This window comes from Myotis myotis, unplaced genomic scaffold (genome assembly GCF_014108235.1).
Source record: "Myotis myotis isolate mMyoMyo1 unplaced genomic scaffold, mMyoMyo1.p scaffold_m19_p_8, whole genome shotgun sequence".
Taxonomy (NCBI): Eukaryota; Metazoa; Chordata; class Mammalia; order Chiroptera; family Vespertilionidae; genus Myotis; species Myotis myotis.
The window spans coordinates 48,055,723-48,073,243 of record NW_023416390.1 but is presented as its reverse complement, the minus strand read 5'-3'; the positions used below and the strand labels follow the sequence as shown (position 1 = coordinate 48,073,243).

The window sequence follows — 17,521 nt, the reverse complement described above, 5'->3', positions numbered from 1 at the left end:
TATCTAATAAAAGAGTAATATGCAAATTAACCATCACTCCGTCACAAAGATGGCGGCAGCCACGGAGCTGGAGCGAGCAGGAGGCTTCAGTTGCCCCAGCGATGGAGGAAGCCAAGCTTCCCGCCTGCCCTGGCCGGCCCCAGCTCTGCTCAAGGCTACAAAGTTTCAATTATAGAAGATAAATAAATCCCAGATACCTGCTTTCAGCCCACAGCGTGGCCAGCCTGAAAACAGCCCTCAGCCCCTTACCCAGGCTGGCCAGGCACCCCAGCGGGAACCCCCCCACACCCTGAAGGGGCTGTGGCCAGCCTGAAAATGGCCCTCAGCCCCTCAACCAGGCTGGCCAGGCCCCCCAATATGGACCCCCACCCGGAAGGGGCTGTGGCCAGCCTGCAAACAGCTCTCAGCCCCTCACCCAGGCTGGCCAGGCATCCCAGTAGGGACCCCCACCCTGAAGGAAGTGTGGCCAGCCTGAAAACAGCCCTCAGCCCCTCACCCAGGCTGGCCACATACTCATGGGGTGAGGGTCCCCACTAGGGGGTTTGACCAGCCTGCAAACAGCCATCATCCCCTCACCCAGGCTGGCCAGGCACCCCAGTGGGACCCCCAGCCTGATCCGGGACACCCTTCAGGGCAAACCAGCCGGCCCCCACCTGTGCACCAGGCCTCTATTCTATATAATAAAAGAGTAATATGCAAATTGACCCTAACAGCAGAATGACTGGGAATGACTGGTCACTATGACACACACTGACCACCAGGGGCAGACGCTCAGTGCAGGAGATGCCCCCTGGAGGTCAGTGCGCTCCCACAGGGGGAGCTCTGCTCAGCCACAAGCCAGGCTGACGGCTGCCAGCACATCGGTGGTGGTGAGAGCTTCTCCCACCTCCTCAGCAGTGCTAAGGATGTCCGACTACAGCTTAAGCCTGCTCCCAGCTGGCAAGTGGACATCCCCCGAGGGCTCCCGGGCTGCCAGAGGGATGTCTGACTGCCAGCTTAGGCCCGATCCCCCGGGGAGCAGGCCTAAGCCAACAGGTAGACATCCCCTGAGGGGTCCCAGACTGCGAGAGGGCACAGGCCGGGCTGAGGGACAACCCCCTGCCTCTCCACCCCCCCCCACCCCCCCCAGAGCACACAAATTTTTGTGCACCGGGCCTCTAGTATCTTATAATGTACCAGGGGAAAAATACTGATAAGTAAGCAGAGGTCCCCCAAAAATCAGCAGTAGCTCCAATCTGCATGTCCCTATCTGATGGCTGCATCCTGAATACTGCTTCTTGCTGCTGTTACTACAACTGACTCCTGCTCTTGAACTGTAGTCTGGCCTGATGACAATTACTGAATTCTTAACTCATGTATCTATTTACATTAATAGTCTCAAAGTTATCAAGCTTAAGAAAGGGCTTTTAATTTGAGCTACAAATACAAGAAATTGTCTGATTGAACTAAATTACTAAATATGAAATAAGGGTTTCTGAAATTTAAACGTATTTAAAATTAGAAAAATTCTTTCAGTTACTAATGGTCATCATAATCATATTAAGCGTAAATGTAAGGGCTTAATGTGTAAATTCTGCCTGGAGTTCCTACAGACAAAAGGCTTTCAACTCTGGGAGAAATGGTTTTGCATTTGTGGAAGGTTACGTAGCAGGGCAGGTCTCTGGAGGAAATACTTGGAGCTGGGCCTTCAGCCAGGGAACAGAGAGAAGGGGCTTCTTAGGCCCCTCCAATCACATCCTGAAGTAATTGCCTACTGCATCTACTTACAATGTCAATTAGAGATGACAAATTGAAATGAGCCCAAGCACCCAGGCCATGTATCTTTGTATTAGCTCAAGACATGCATCCCCAGAACCACAGAAAGAGAAGCAGGCTAATATTACCGCAAAAAGTGGGGTTTTCGTCACTCATATCTCCGCAGTCATTGTCTCCGTCACACAAGTAATGATGAGGAATACAAATATTTGTACTGTGACACTTTGTGAATCCAGGCTGGCAAGTGCGATCGGCTTGAAAAAGACAACCAGATACACATTTGGAACATATCCACCACACGTGTACCATAAAGAATGTTCATGTTAATGGATCTATTGCAGTATTCAAACCACCAGAAGGGAGACTTTTTCAAAGCTATTCCAGAGGCATGATCTGTGATACTTATGTTACACCACAGGTTCTAGTGTAAAAAGAGATATTCCCAGCTGATACTGCAAGACGGAGAGGAGAGGCTTGCTTTGTAATCATTTCATTATTTAACAGCACCACCAAGAGTCCCAGTGCTTGGTTAAAGACATTATGGCATATCCACACAATGGAGTAATATGTAGCTATGAAAAGCTATATATTGATAAGAAATGATGGTTTGATTTCCAGAATAGATTGTTCTTAGTTCTTTGTGGGGCTTTATTAAAGAAAGCCCTTGTTTTCATATAGAAATTTCATCTCCCATGATCCAAGATTTCAGATCCCAAAGCACAAGAAGTACTTAAGGTGAACTTACGGCAATTTTTCTCATCTGAAGTATCATTATCATGGCAGTTGTTTATACCATTGCAGACAAACTGAAGAGGTATGCACCTTCTATTATTGCAAGTAAATTCTGTGGTGGCATTACACGCAATGAACAGGCACCCTTCCTCATCACTGTTGTCACCACAGTCATTGTAGTGATCACAGCGATAATGATATGGGACACATTTCCCATTGTCACAGGTGAAGGCTGTCGAACGGCAGGTGTGAAAAGCTAAGAGGAGGGGAAAAAACATTGAGAAAACCTCTCGATTAAAACATCATCCTAATTTCTCAACAGGTACAATCAAATAGAACAGACACTTAGAGATTACCTTCCAAGGCAGAAACGACTGCATGTAAAGTGAGATAACACTTTTAATTAGTTTGATTAAGCAAAATATGATGTATGGTTTAACAAATGAAGTATTTTAAGCAAATGGCAAAATCACTAAATTTCTCTATCATCTCAATTTAAAGGTTATTTCAATCACAAAAAAAGCATGTAAATACAGTTTCTTTGGGGAAAATAAAACTCTTAGCTCCTACAATGTACTAGAAAAAGGTAACTAACCTCAAAACTTCCTAAGAAAGTGTTTTATGTCTTACCCGACTCAGATGGAAGATGAATATTGGGAGTGATTTCCATATAATTATTGAATTAATCATCCTTCTGCTATTTAAATTAATAGAATGATAATAGTCACCTATTGGAGCCCTTAGTTCCATGCTAAGTCATACTTAACATGCATCAAGCCTCATGTTGTGTTTTTTTATATTGTTTCTCTTACATCTCACAAGAACCCTAGTAATAGCTCCATTTTACGGATGAGATATCTGAGGCTCAGAGAGGTTAAGCAATTTCCCAAGGCTATTGAGATTGTGTAAATGGCATAGCCAGGTTTTTAATTCAGCACCTTTGCTGAATCACTACAAAGGGGCTTCCTAATTAAGCTATTCCATGGCACATATATCAGCTTATATGTGATTTAGCAGAAATGCAGTCTGGATTCTCAGAGTAAATGCTTTTTAGTTCTAACAGGATGCCTGAGGCACAAATTACAAACCTATCCACACACAGCAACAAACTCTTGACATAAAGACAATGCTAGCTCCTAACAAAAGCTCCAATGGCCCAACTCACCACACACGCTTTCCAGCTCATCACTGCCATCACCACAGTCATTGCTGTTGTCACATGTCCACTGCTCTGTGATGCAGCGCCCATTGAGGCAGGTGAAATTGGAACCAACACACCGTACACCATTGTCCACAATGCAGTGCTTATTGTTGTTGGCCAGATACCAGTGGCCCTCCTGTGGACACTGGCACTCGGCACCATTTGGACCTGAAGAAAGGTAGGCCCAGAAAAGGCATATTTGTGTCACAAACATTCATAGTTTCTCTTCCAGAAAAGCACTTAGCAACAGCTTCTATATTAAATGTGCTATAAGACAAGCCACGGAAACTGCTCCCATCAACTTTTCAATGATATTCTGAGTCATTTTTCTATCAAGAAGAGCAACCACCAATTAATAAATGTGCCTAATTCACCCTAATCTTTAAAAACTTCTTGTCTACACTGAAACTATTGCAATGATTCTGCCTCCTCAGAAAATCTCAAAATATTGGTCTCCAAAGGCACATCTTCCTGTGAATTTGTTGTTCTCTATAAACCCCACTAGGAAGCACATCATACATTATCACCAGAAATATGGCAAACTATAGCTAGTACCTCCTAAGTGGAAGAATTAAAGCCCAGACCCCCAACTTTACTTCTACCTCCATTAAGCTTGAGTCAAAAATGCCTTCATAAGGAGACTCCATATTAAATAGAAAACAACAACAAACAAACAAAAACTGTCAGTCTTCCTATCAACATACAAACCCCAAACCTATTTTTTGAATTACCCTGAAATCAAGAATTTGGATTTCGCTCTCCTTTTAGAGCTGAATATCCCTTCAGCTTTCCCAAAGTTGTCACCAATATTATTACTCTCCTCGAGTCTACCTTCATGAGCAATGCCTTACCTGGTGCACAAACATGGCTGCAGCCCCCGTTAAACTGGTCACAAGGATTGCTACACTGCTGTGGGTGATCCTTCACAACAACACGAACACTCATAAGCCGGAATGGAAAACTTGTGGTCATTGCAGTCTGGCCCGATCCATCGTATTTGTTAACTCGGTATATTTTTCTTGTGGACCAGTCAGTCCAGTAAATATACTGGCCATTGATAGTCAAGCCAAAAGGACGCAAGATTGTGATGACAATGACCTCACGCTCCGTGCCCTTTAGAGTGCTGCGCTCAATCTTGCGCCTAAAACAAAGTTTAAAAAAAGAAAAAAAAGACAATGCTGGCATCCAGAAAGAGTTAGATCCTCAATTGGCAGTGCAATGCCTGGGCCTAACCATTGCTTTACACCATTGACTTTCTTTCCAAGTAGAGCATATGCCACAGGCAATGTATCTTCTGATAATGGGAGGTCTTAATTTGCTTTATCAAACAATGGTCTGTATAAACAATTAATTTCCAAATATAATCTATAAGTAATCCTATAAAAAGAACCAGGCTAACATTAATAACAGGAGAATATTGTGAAATAATATATGTAAAACATAGAACTCGGTGTTTAGCACTCAATAGTCACTCAATAAAATGTTGATTACATTTCCCTTCCAACTCTCTAAATAAATTTTTTGATATGTCATTTACTGGGTCTCTTGATGTGTTTACCAGGAATAATCCAAATTTAGACACAAAACATCAATATTTTGTTTCAAATGAGAAAAAATGAAGATCAGGTTGTCAGGTGCGCAGTGTCCCAGGGCCAAAAACATAAGAAAACAGTCAAGAGAAATGAAGATTCCTGAGATGCAGATACCAGCCGTAATAAACAAAATCATCTCATCTCTTCAACTATTCCATTAGGATGATGGGAATGTGAGTAATTTCAGGAATACTTGGAGAAGTTACATATGAAATTAGAGTTGACAAAGTATCTAAGGAAAACATTATGAAAGAACCTATTTGAGAAGATAACTGAAGTCAAGACTAAAGGAAAACATTTTTATAAGATACTAAACACTAACGCCCAGAGAAAACTTCATATTAGTATGCATTTAAATGTCATGCATATTTTATTGTAATCACATGGGTCTAGTAGATTATAAATTGAGTGATTACATAATTCATCTAGTAATGCATCTTTAGATGCCTTTTAGTTCATAATTAGTCAATCTCATAACATAGATCAATTTTCACAGATACATTCACCAATCTAGAATATAGTTCCTAAAACTGTGATTCTACATTTTGGCTATGTCTATCTGGCATTTTATATTTTCATTCCATTAAGCCTTCCATTGTAAGTGGGAAGAAGAATCCACACCTACATGAATAACTAAAGACACATACAAACTAGCATCTGCCCAGTAGAGAAGGTCTTCCTCATGGTCCACAGTGAGCCCACAGGGCCAGACCAGGCTGCTGTTCACAACGGGTTCCCGAAAGTTGCCTCCCACTGTGGCTCTCTCGATTTTGGCATTAGTGCCCCAGGAACTCCAGTAGATATACCTAGTCATCCAAAGGGAGTCATAATTAATTCATCACAAGGAACCTCATAATCTTTACTTGAAAAAGAATGTAAGCCATCTTCAACTGCAAGTTTGACATTAATAAGGCAAATGTAACCCTACACCATCCCCACCCACACAACTTGCCCAAAAGGGATGTCCTGAGTCAGAGCATTGGGAGTATGCTGCCAACATGTCTAGCGTCAGAATGAGCTCCTTCTCAGGTAGAGTCGCTCATGCTCTTTCACCCTTGTTACCTAGTGTTACAAGCCCCAAAAATGTTGGCCCTCTATGAACATAAAATAATGCCAGGCCCCTCTCCCTTCAGAAGTAAGCAAACAGAAATATAATAAAGAAGATGATGGCATACCCTCCGCAAGGATCTAACACAACTGCTCTTGGTTTTGTAACGTGGGCTATCACAGCACGCTGAGACCCATCCTCAGCCATGGAGTTAATTGTCTGGTTGGTGTAGTCACTGTAATAAATTCTTCTATTGATCCAGTCAAAAGCAATGCCATCAGTAGTCCCTATATCTGGAGATACATCAACAAACACACATACATTAGAGTCTCAATATGTATTTTAGAATCACCGGGTCATCCATGTGTATTGTTCTCACTGTGTCCAAGGTAGGCTACACCTGGAGTGCTCTTACCTGAAACAACAACAGTGGGAGAACGGATCCCTGAATTAAGATTTATATATGAAATCTGGCCATGGCTAGCTTCTAAATTTTGTGTAAAGTAAATTCTGTTATCGATGCTGTCGTAGTCCAGGGCCATGACATGTTCTCCCACATTTATTGCTTGGAAAGGCAGGCTGTGATCTTCAGGATCCAAGTGTAAGCTTCCCAAGGAATTCTCCAAGGCAAAGATGAGGAAATTTTCTTTTGGAATGACACAGCTTTTCCCATCATGGTCCAGGGTTCCAAAAACACAGCTACAGTTTGGAGTGTGCAAGCCAGGCATAGCAAAGCAGAGATGGGGGCATCCACCATTATTTTCCAAGCAAGGGTTGTTGTTGACCTCTGTTGGTGACCGGGGTTGGACACTCTGGTCAAAGACGGTCACATCTCTTAGCCAATCGATATTGTCCCTTATCACTGCTGGCGGTTCTGTGTTCCCTGGTTCCTTGCTAGCTTGGAAGATTTTTTTTAAGTTTCTGTCTACCCATATGATAGAATTTCCAAAAACAGTGATGGCATAAGGAGTTGGGTAACGACTGCCATAACGGATCACTTTCAATTCCTTTCCCTCAATATCGATCCTTGAAATTACATCTAAAGTATCATCAACCCAATAAACATAGCCGTTGCTATGGTCTACTGCTACGCCCCGTGGCGTGACAATGCCCTCTGATACAAGCACTGTCCGATTTGTACAGTCAAGAAAAGCACGTTCAATCTTCGGGTTTTGTCCATAGTCAGCCCAGAAGAGGTATCTGTTCTTGGGGTCTACAACAATATCCCTGGGCATATCCACTATGACTCTAAGGAGAACACGGCGGTAGGTGGTATTGATCCGCAGAACTTCTATCAGTGATTCAGACTCAAAAGCATTTATGAAATAAAGATTTTCTGTTGGAAAAAAAAAAGAAAGAAAGAACATATTGATGAATGGAAAACCAAGAAGAAAAAAGAGGATGCCTCTTCAAATTCAAAACAAAGTATGTAAGGTTGAAGTTTAGCTCAGTATATATTGTCTTTTCCAAGATAATAAATGTCTCAGTTTAGACTTAGAAAAATGATTATTTACTCGGGATCTAAAGAGATTGTTTCTTCAAATATAAAGAGAATGTGCCTATCTTCAGCTTCTAAAGCACATTAGAATTCACAGCAAATGTCAGAACCCACTTTCTACTGTAAGATACATTTTTGCCCTGGCTGGATAGTTCAGTTGGTTATAGCATTCATCCTGATATGCCAAGGTTGTGTGTTCATTCCCCAGTTAGGGCATGTACAAGAAGCAACCAATGAATGCATGAATAAATTGCCCAACAAATCAAGATTTCTCTCTCTCATCAATAATTTTTTTAAAAAGATGTATTTACAAGAATGTCCTTCCTTTCCTACCTGAATATTTAACACCTGAATCTTCAAAGACTCTAAATATACATCATCATGGTAAACCTTCTACTTCAACATGATGAAAATGAGTAAAGAGGGACAGTCATCAGGTTGTTGATCAATGTTATCAATGCTCCTTATGCTTAGCATTAACATAAGGTCTCGTCCTAGTCTTTCTAACTAGCATAGATATTTTCTTCTAAGCCACCGAAACAAAAGTGCATTTGCCTTTGAGCATTACAGAACAATGTAAATACAAGGATAAAAGGACCACGATGGCCTGGCTGGTGTTGCTTAGTGGTTGAGCATTCACCTATGAACCAGGAAGTCATGGTTCGATTCCCAGTCAGGGCACATGCCCTGGTTGCAGGCCTGATCTCCAGTGTGGGGTCTGCAGGAGGGAGCCAATCAATGGTTCTCTCTCATCACTGATGTTTCTATCCCTCTGTCTCTCCCTTCCTCTCTCTGAAATCAATAATAAAAAATAAAAATAAAAAGACCATGATGTTAGGACAGTATAAGAGAAAGTGATCCCTAATGAATTCCATGTAGTTGAAAGTTTGTTAAACTATCTACCAAGGCACATCTACTTTGTTCCTATATCTGACTCAAACCTATTCTAGAGAAATCAGGCCAATATGCAGCTAATGATCTTACTCTTTTCATTTTCTCTCTCTAATTGGACTATAAATATATTCCAATCCACCAATCCAGGGTTGGCAAACATTTTCTATAAAGACTTGTTAATAGTAAATAATTCTGGCTTTGCAAAGTATATGGTTCTTTCACAAGCACTCAACTCTGCCACTGTGACATGAAAGCTGCCATAAAAAACACATAAATGAATGGGCATAGCTGTGTTCCAGTAAAACCGAACTTACAATAGGCAGTGTGCTGCATTTGGCCCACAGGCCATAGACTACTGACCCCTGATTTAACTATACACGCAGTAATAATATAGAAAATTCATAATCAAGAGTGAGATTTAGGAACCCAATTAAAGCCTTATCTAACCATACTACCATATTTACAATTTGCAATAAACTCTTATTATAGTACCTGTGACTTTTATTATAATATATTTTAATATTTCTATGTGATGTCTACTTACCAAGCTGGATAACACTCAGTGATACCTATTTTTATAGAATGGCATTATAGTCTAAAAATTATAACACATTTAACATATTTTATTCTCAGTGTACCATTAAAAATTAGTAGTATTTCAAAGTTAAGCTCATGAAACAGAGCAACTAAGTTAATGTAATATTGGGTCAGGCATTTCAATAGAACTACAATAAAGAAAGTACCCAATCAAGAGAATTTTATAAATTGACAAGAGGAAGCAATTAATAATTTGGCAATTAAAATTTCTCAGATATAAAATAAATACTTGCCATTTCATAATTTAGATTATATTTTAATATCAGAAAAACTGTACATGTATAATGTTAGGCTAAACTTTCTAGAATAAAATAAGGCGATAGAGATACAAATATAAAAAGGTTTTTCAATGAAATCAGTATACAGCTTACCTACCTGCTACCCAGTCCACTGCAATACCCCGCACTCCATTTTCTCCTATCCCTTGTGTAATGATGTTTGTAAAGCTAGACCCATTGGGTTTGATTCTACGGATTGCATTATTAGATTTCTCAGAGATGCTAAAATCACACCAATAAATAAAGCCAGAAGATACATCAACATCCACATGCAGTGCATTTCGTCCTGGAATGTTTAAGAAAAGATCATTAAACAAGGCCTTAGCTGAAAGTAGAACTTTTAAATGTCTGTCCTTCCCCTCAAACCCTCATTTCCAATCCCCTGCTCTGACTATTCCCCCCATTACAAAATAAAACTATTTGATTCCCAGTGGCAATAAGCAAACCTACCATCCAGATGTTGGTTTCTCACATTTCTCACAATAAGGAGCACTGGCTCCTGGGAGAAATGGCTGATTAAAGTTTTGGAGTGGGAAGGTACGAGGTGAACCTGGAACATCTTAAGAAGCAAGGAAGCACTCAGAATCTAATGGCACCATGTCAAAAGAACACAGGCAGGCTGCCCAGCCGGTGTGCTCAATGTTTGAGCATCAACCTATGAACCAGAAGGTCACGGGTTGCAGGCTCTATCCCCACTGGGGGGCGTGCAGGAGGCAGCCAATCAATGATTCTCTCTCATCATTGATGTTTCTATCCCTCTCTCCTTCTCCCTTCCTCTCTCTGATATCAATAAAAACATGTTAAAGAAAAAAAAAAAGATAGAAAAAGAATACAGGCAGCCACTTTAAGAGGTTCTCCCTGGCCAACATGGACCTACTGGAGCCTCAGAAGAGTAATAATGTCAAATGATTTATAACACGTTGCATTAAAAAAATAAAAGTTTGAGTCATGGTGATAATAAATTTTTTAAAATTCTAACGGGGTAAATAGGACAGCTCTCCTAGAATATTATCTTATAAATGTAGAAGAAATGCTAGAATAAGAAAATCACCATTTTGCAATCCTAATTAAATGATCATTTCAAACAAGGATCATCAATGGCTGCTAAAACCAATGGGTAGCAGGCTCTTGAGAAGCAAGATATTCACAGACTGCTAAAGTGTGATGCCAAAAAATTTCATACAAATTACAAAGGGAAAAATATACCTTTAAAAGGCAGGCATTTTATGGTGACTTCCTTAACCCAGTGATCAAGTTTAAGTATCACTAAGAGAAGAACAAACTGACATTGTTCTTTTTTTTCTTTTCTTCTTAATAAGATTCTGTATCAAGTACATGGCATCACCCATGAAGTATTCTGGCCAAATGTGTTCAAATCCAATCTAATCAAACAATTAGGCCTAACTTTCATTTCATGGGAAATGCAAAGTAAAACTGACTAACAGGTTAAGTGACAACAGAAGGAAATAATGAGACAAATCCTCTAAAAGTCAACCAGTCTGTCACTTAAAAAAAAAAAAATCAGGGGCAACTACTACCAATCAAAAGAAACTAAAGAGACATTCCAAATATAATGCATGAATCTTGATTAGATCTTGGCTGCAACACAACAGCTATAAAAAATTTTCTGAGGCAAACTACAGAAATATAAATATGAATATTGATGACAATGTCCGTACAGGGTGGGGCAAACGTAGGTTTACAGTTGTGAGTTCATGAAACAAATTTATTCTTGCATCATTATTTATTAATTATTGTATTCTTCCCATATGAACAACTGTAAACCTACTTTGCCCCACAACCACACAACAAATTGAGAGCTCAAATGTGGTGACAATTGTTGAATCTAAGTAAGAGCATAAGAATGTTTAACTGTATCTTTCAACTTTTCTACACTTGAAATTTTTCAAAATGAAAGGTTGGAAGAAAAAAACTATTGATTTTATAATATCTTTACAAGATGGTAACATGGATTCATTACTTTTTAAATATGAGAAAACAGAGATGTGTCAGGAACATGTCATCAAGCAGTAGTACGTGTGGTGCCAGACATCTTCATCATATGCTTTTCTATCTCTTCTGACCATTTCTCCCAATGTTCATTCCCTTCACCCGTTGTCTTCCCTTTCTACCTTTTATTTCTATCATTAGCCTGTGACACACTCCTTCTGAAGCTACTAAAATCTTAGTTCCTCTTTTGGTAGCATACATCTAGAAACCCCTGGGCTCACCTCGGAAGCGAGTGATCATTTTATACATTTACCGTATATAAGCCTAAAGTGCTACAAAAATATAGTTATTAAGGAGAGACTAACACTTTCAGCTCATTTATTTCAAGTCATCAAATATATATTGATAATGATATTTCATTATCATTCTAAATAATAGTATAATTTCTACCCTAAATCTCCATTAATCATCAGAATTAGGTCCAGTTCTTCTGACCACCAACTCTGCAGTACTTCTTGCAATCTTGTGCTACATTCTATATTGTTCCAGGACTGTCATTCTCACTGTGGTCCAAGGACCAGTAACATTAGCATGCCCTGGGAACTTGTTAGGAGCCCCACCCCAGACTACTAAATCAGAAAATCTGTGGATAGGGTCCAGGTCTGTGTTTTAACAGCTGTCCAATTCTGATAACACTAAAATTTGAGAACCACTTGAGGCTGAGCCAGTTTATTTAAAGGGAAAGAAAGACAAGATTCATTATATGCTGAACCCATACATGGAAAAATGCTTTGCAGCACCAAAGATTTCCATATGGCACCAGATGGAGTCAAATCTTACATATACTGTACTCGGCATACCTTGGCCTGCCACTGGCACCATGGCTTCTGAATGATCTGACAGGTCCAAGCTAAAGCCTCTGATTGCAGACAGCATTGAAACAACAATGAAAGAGCTGTATGGAGAGCAGGTCTGATGATCAGGATTGAGTTTAAATCCAGTGGCACAGGCGCACGAGAAGAGTCCTCCTGGTACAGGCAGGCACATCTGCTGACAGGCATTCACGTTGTTGCTACAGCCATTTGAGGATCCAGCAGAGCCTAAATGAAATAAAAATTAGTGACCCTACCTACTTGCCTCTCCATCTCAAACTTTTAAAATTGGGTCACCAAATAATTCATTAAAAAAATTAATAACAAAATATGGGGGGTGGGGAGAGATTAACCAAAGAATATATATATTACCCAATGGATACAGACAATAGTGTGGTGAAGGCCTGGGGGTGGGGGTGGGAGCAGGGAGGAAGGGGTTAATGGGGGAAAAAGGGGATATCTGTAATACTTTCAACAATAAAGATCAATTTTTTAAAAATATGGTATCTGAGTTCACAACTTAAAAACAATACTAGAAAAAACTAGAGCTTATACAACTAACACCTAAAGGTATGAAAACAGGACCGCAGTTGTTATTATATAATAGAGAATGGAGCATCAATTAATTGCATTTCTTCCACAAATCATGCAAGAATTAGGGTGATCAGTATACAAATTCTAATCTTTTTTTCCCCCTCTTAGCCTAATGTACTAGCATTTAAAATTATATTCATTTAATTATATGATCAACAATGTCATAGGCATTTGTTATAAAATATCCTATCTAATAAAAGAGTAATATATAAATTAACTGTCACTCCGCGACAAAGATGTTGGCACCCATGGTGGCAGGGGCAGGATGCTGGCGTTGCCCCAGCAACGCAAGCCCAGTGTCCATGCCCCAGCCACGTGGAGGGTGGGGAGGGGCCCTGGCTGTGCAGTGGGAGGGGAGGGGCCTCGGACCAGAGGCCGGGGCAAGGGATGCTGGTGTTGTTGCAGGCCGGGCTGAGGGACCAGCCTCCCCCCCTACCATGCACGAATTTCATGCACCAGGTCTCTAGTATTACATAAGAGTATGAAAGGTTTTTTTTTTTTTTCCACATGCAATAAATATAATACCAGTGACAACCAAGGTAATAGAACAGCAAATTGTTTGATAATCTTTGGTCAGAGACTAAAAGCTATAAAATATGTCAAAACTATAAAAATAATCTTTAGATCCTAATTTAAAGGGGAAAACCAAAAGTTAGATTATTTCTGGGGAAAAAACTATGTTAAAATAGGCAACATCTACAAGTATTCCTTTTAAAATTAAAAATTCTATCCTTTTAACACTTTCCCAGCAGTCATCCAATTAATACATACTGAGCAATATGCCAGAACTCTTCTAGTTACTGGGTAGAGGGCATGAAACAAGACAAACAAAATGACTGTCCTTATGGAAGTTATATTCTAATGAGAAACCCAGGCAATGAACCAATAGACAATATGTCAGTGAGTGCTGTGAAGCAAAAGCAAAGTAAGGAGTTTAAAGTGATGGGGGAAGAATGGGAATGAGCTCACTCTGAAGTCAATCTGGCCTTTCAGGTGACAGATTAGTCTCAGACACTTAGCCATTCTTAAGACATGGTTATCATTTTTAAAGTATTTGGGGTAATTTCAATTTGCATGCATGGGCATGTACATTGGTCTGTGTGTGTACATGTGAATATACATTGTACATCCATGGATGTGTATGTTTCAGTGACAAATACTTACTGCGTCTGTGGTAAACTCGAAGTCCCCTCAGATTTGGAGTATTATCTCGCAAGACTACTTTGTTGGCCCCAGTGGCCTTGTCAACTCTTTCAATGACCTCATAATGCTCATCAGTATAATAGAGGAAGGAACCGTAGACAGCAATTCCCCAGGGGTGGGAAAGATAGTTTACCAGGACCATTCGATTGGTGCCATCCACATTTCCCCTTTCAATCTAAAAGATCAGAATTTTGTTATTGACTGATTCATAGTAAAATGAGAGAAACTTTTAAAACTAATATATCTGACTCTGCACTTTACAGAAATTTTTCATATCTATTTCCTGATTCGATAGCCACAACTATACTAAGCAGTTGGTCAGGCAAATGTCACTGTGCCCATTTCATTGATAATGAAGCTGGAGTTCAAATAAGCCAATCAATTTTATCAGGTGGCATGGTGAAGAAATGGGTACCAAACCTCCTTCATCCCTAAATTTGATATTCTGGCCAAAGATACACAATCACTGCCTCCTCAAATAAATCCAACGGTGGGCCATTACACAGGAGTTGACTGACCCTGCATTTAACATCATCAACAATTTCTGCAATAGGGATAGAAAACGTGACCTGTACAGTCATAGAAGATAGCAGGACTGGTGGGGCAAAGGGTAGTGTTGGTAGAGCAGGACAGGTAACAAGCCTTAGTCAAAATGACCTGGTAAACTAAAAAAGAACACACAACAATGAAGTTCCTTCTGGAAAATAAATAACAAGTGTTTGCTTCTGGAAGAACAACAAACTGTAGACATAGCTGGTCTGATTTCATTCCAAAAACTTGTCTCAAGTGCTTCCTCTGTGCCAGGATCTGAACTGAGTACTGACAAGAGAGACAAACGAGGTCTGGCCCACTGCCTCACTGGACACGGGAACCCAGCAGTTGCAAAAGCAGGTTGTGCCTTGAGAACTGACAGAAGTTCCAGAAGGCTTGAGCACAGGAAATAAGGTTGGAGGGGGATCTGCTGAAGAAGTAATCTGGAGCAGATTAACTGACCAATTCAGCTGAAGTGTTTGGAGCTACTCCTCTAGGCCAGCGTTCTAGGCTGAGCGGTTATCAAACCTATTTGTTGTGGTTTTATGAAGACAACATGTCTCCATCATGAAAGCAGGTCCGGTAATGAGGGACATGGTCTAGTCAAGGCTAGAGAGAAGTGGCTCAGAGTCGGGGAGGTGGCAGAAAAAAGGCTGGACCTGAGAAAAGAGGCAGAGGACAAGGATTTGTAATGATTAAGTATGAACATGGTTATTAGAGTGAAGGAGAAATAGGAGGTTCTAGCCTGGAAGAAAGGATGGAGAGTCACACCACTAACAAGCTCACAGATTCAGAAGGGCAGAGCAGAAGTAGAAATGGGAAGGATGGACATGGTGAGTGCTGTGTGGGTCATGCTAAGTTATATGCAGAAATCATAGCATGTGACAAGAGCTTTCTCATCACTGCACACATTCCAGACAACTCAGAACAATCAGTATCAGCTTCACAAGCTGAGCAAGGAAGACCAAGAGACTAAAAGGATGCTCATACCACTCCCCTGCTGGTGACCGCCCAGTAGAGTTTCTGATCCTCAATGTCAAGAGTGAGAAACTCCAGGTGTTCCAGGTCTCCAGTGAAGAGGGTCTTTGGAGATGTGCCATCCATGTGAGCACTTGCAATCTTCGCAGGAACTCCACTGTCAGTTCCTTGGTCTGACCAGTACAGTTTCCTACAACCACGAAAAACACCATCATTAATGAAATAGAAGGTGGCTTAGAGTGAATGGCATCTGTATCTTAAATATTTAAATTAAAATGTATATTTCTTTTCCTCAAGATGCACATAATTCAATGGAGGAAGTCTGATACATCAATATTTTTTTTAAAAAACACAACGTGGAGGAGTACTTAACCAGAATCAATGTCAATATATCTCTTAGCTATTATTGGGGCAGAGGCCATTTTAAATAGTATCTTATCCAGGAGGATATCATTCACCATTAGTGGGTGATCCTTTAGCTTTGTCAAGTAGGTGGAAGGTTTATGACTAAGAAGGAGCCTACATCAACAGGCAATCGCTTTCAAAGAATCGCATATTGCCCAGTACCCAGAGAAGGACAAAGCTAATGTGAAAGTTGTCGAGTACCGTCCTGCTCTTCTCAGGCTTCTTATTTAATTCTCCAAATCACCATCTATCACAAGGCCATCTACTTTCTTATCTAATCTGATTCCTTTTATGAAAAATGCAAAACAATAGAAGAAAAAATAATACTTTTCTGAGAATGGAATCCCATTGGCATGCTGATATCAGGATATACAACTTTTTCCTACCTTTCCATTTCACAATGAACTAGACTCAGTACATTCACATAAACCCCAATCACCACAGAGAATTGCCAAGTCCATGATATATGAAAATTTATCAAAATATATGAAGGGTTGGTTTCCACTGAAGACACACTTCTAGAATTGAATCCAAGCTTTAATTTCTTTCTATCTCTTCTGCTATAGCCACAATAGACAATCCTCTTCACTCTTTTCTCACAAGTCCTTAACCTTCTTAATTCCAATCACCTTTATTTGCATACATCTTCCACTACCAATCCATAATCATCCCATGAACCTCATCATCAAGTCTAAACTTCTCGCCCTCTAACTTCTCAAATTCTGAAATTCTCTGCTTTGACTCTCCCATCTCATCCCTGCTCCTATTTTATTTCTCCCATTGAAGCTTCTTTGCCCTTAATACTTGTTTGAGCTCCCAAACCTCCAGTCCTTCTATGCCTGAACCTCATCTGTAACCATTTAAATAATATTCTTATTTATTCTCTTGATCTCCCATTGTGCCTACCTTGCTAAACACCAAACCTGCATTCCTGTCATTATTTCCTTTCTCCTCTCCCATTCCAGGTTATCAAAAGTTTGCTGAACAAAGTTACAAAACTCTTGTGAATTCTGAGTTCACTAAAATTTAAGCTACCTAATCTTAGCTGAGAACAATCATCCCTAGTTCACTGAATCATTTTCCCCTTATCAATTCATTCAAAGTCATTTCTACTGTCATTCCTGGCCCGTAATTTTCACTCTCAATTATTTCATCAATGATTTTTCATCTGCTCTTAAAAATATGCTCATGTTTCCCTATTCTAAAATTTTTTTCCTGTGACATTTTGACCTACACTTGTTCATCTTTTTCTAATTTTTCTTTTTTTTCTAACTTTTCAATACCAAACTCCTAAAAGGAGTAGTTGCACTTCCTCACCATTCTTTCGTTGTTTAGCTCCTTTATATTTCCAGTGAACATCCTCTCTCACATGTCACCAGCAACTCTATAATTG

The 17,521-nt window shown here is 40.1% G+C and overlaps 1 protein-coding gene across 1 annotated transcript in view; it reads right to left on the bottom strand.

The window, feature by feature from the left end:
- LRP2 (LDL receptor related protein 2) overlaps positions 1–17,521 on the bottom strand; it is a 199,828-nt gene that overhangs the window by 65,284 nt on the left and 117,023 nt on the right. Inside the window, exons 35-45 of the mRNA XM_036320297.1 lie at positions 15,736–15,913; positions 14,176–14,389; positions 12,406–12,645; positions 9,693–9,881; positions 6,744–7,664; positions 6,456–6,621; positions 5,928–6,086; positions 4,540–4,829; positions 3,653–3,856; positions 2,501–2,743; positions 1,884–2,009 (exon numbers count right to left, since the gene is read on the bottom strand). Of these exons, the coding sequence (XP_036176190.1) occupies positions 1,884–2,009; positions 2,501–2,743; positions 3,653–3,856; positions 4,540–4,829; positions 5,928–6,086; positions 6,456–6,621; positions 6,744–7,664; positions 9,693–9,881; positions 12,406–12,645; positions 14,176–14,389; positions 15,736–15,913 (2,930 nt within the window). The remainder of the gene's footprint in view (positions 1–1,883; positions 2,010–2,500; positions 2,744–3,652; positions 3,857–4,539; positions 4,830–5,927; positions 6,087–6,455; positions 6,622–6,743; positions 7,665–9,692; positions 9,882–12,405; positions 12,646–14,175; positions 14,390–15,735; positions 15,914–17,521) is intronic.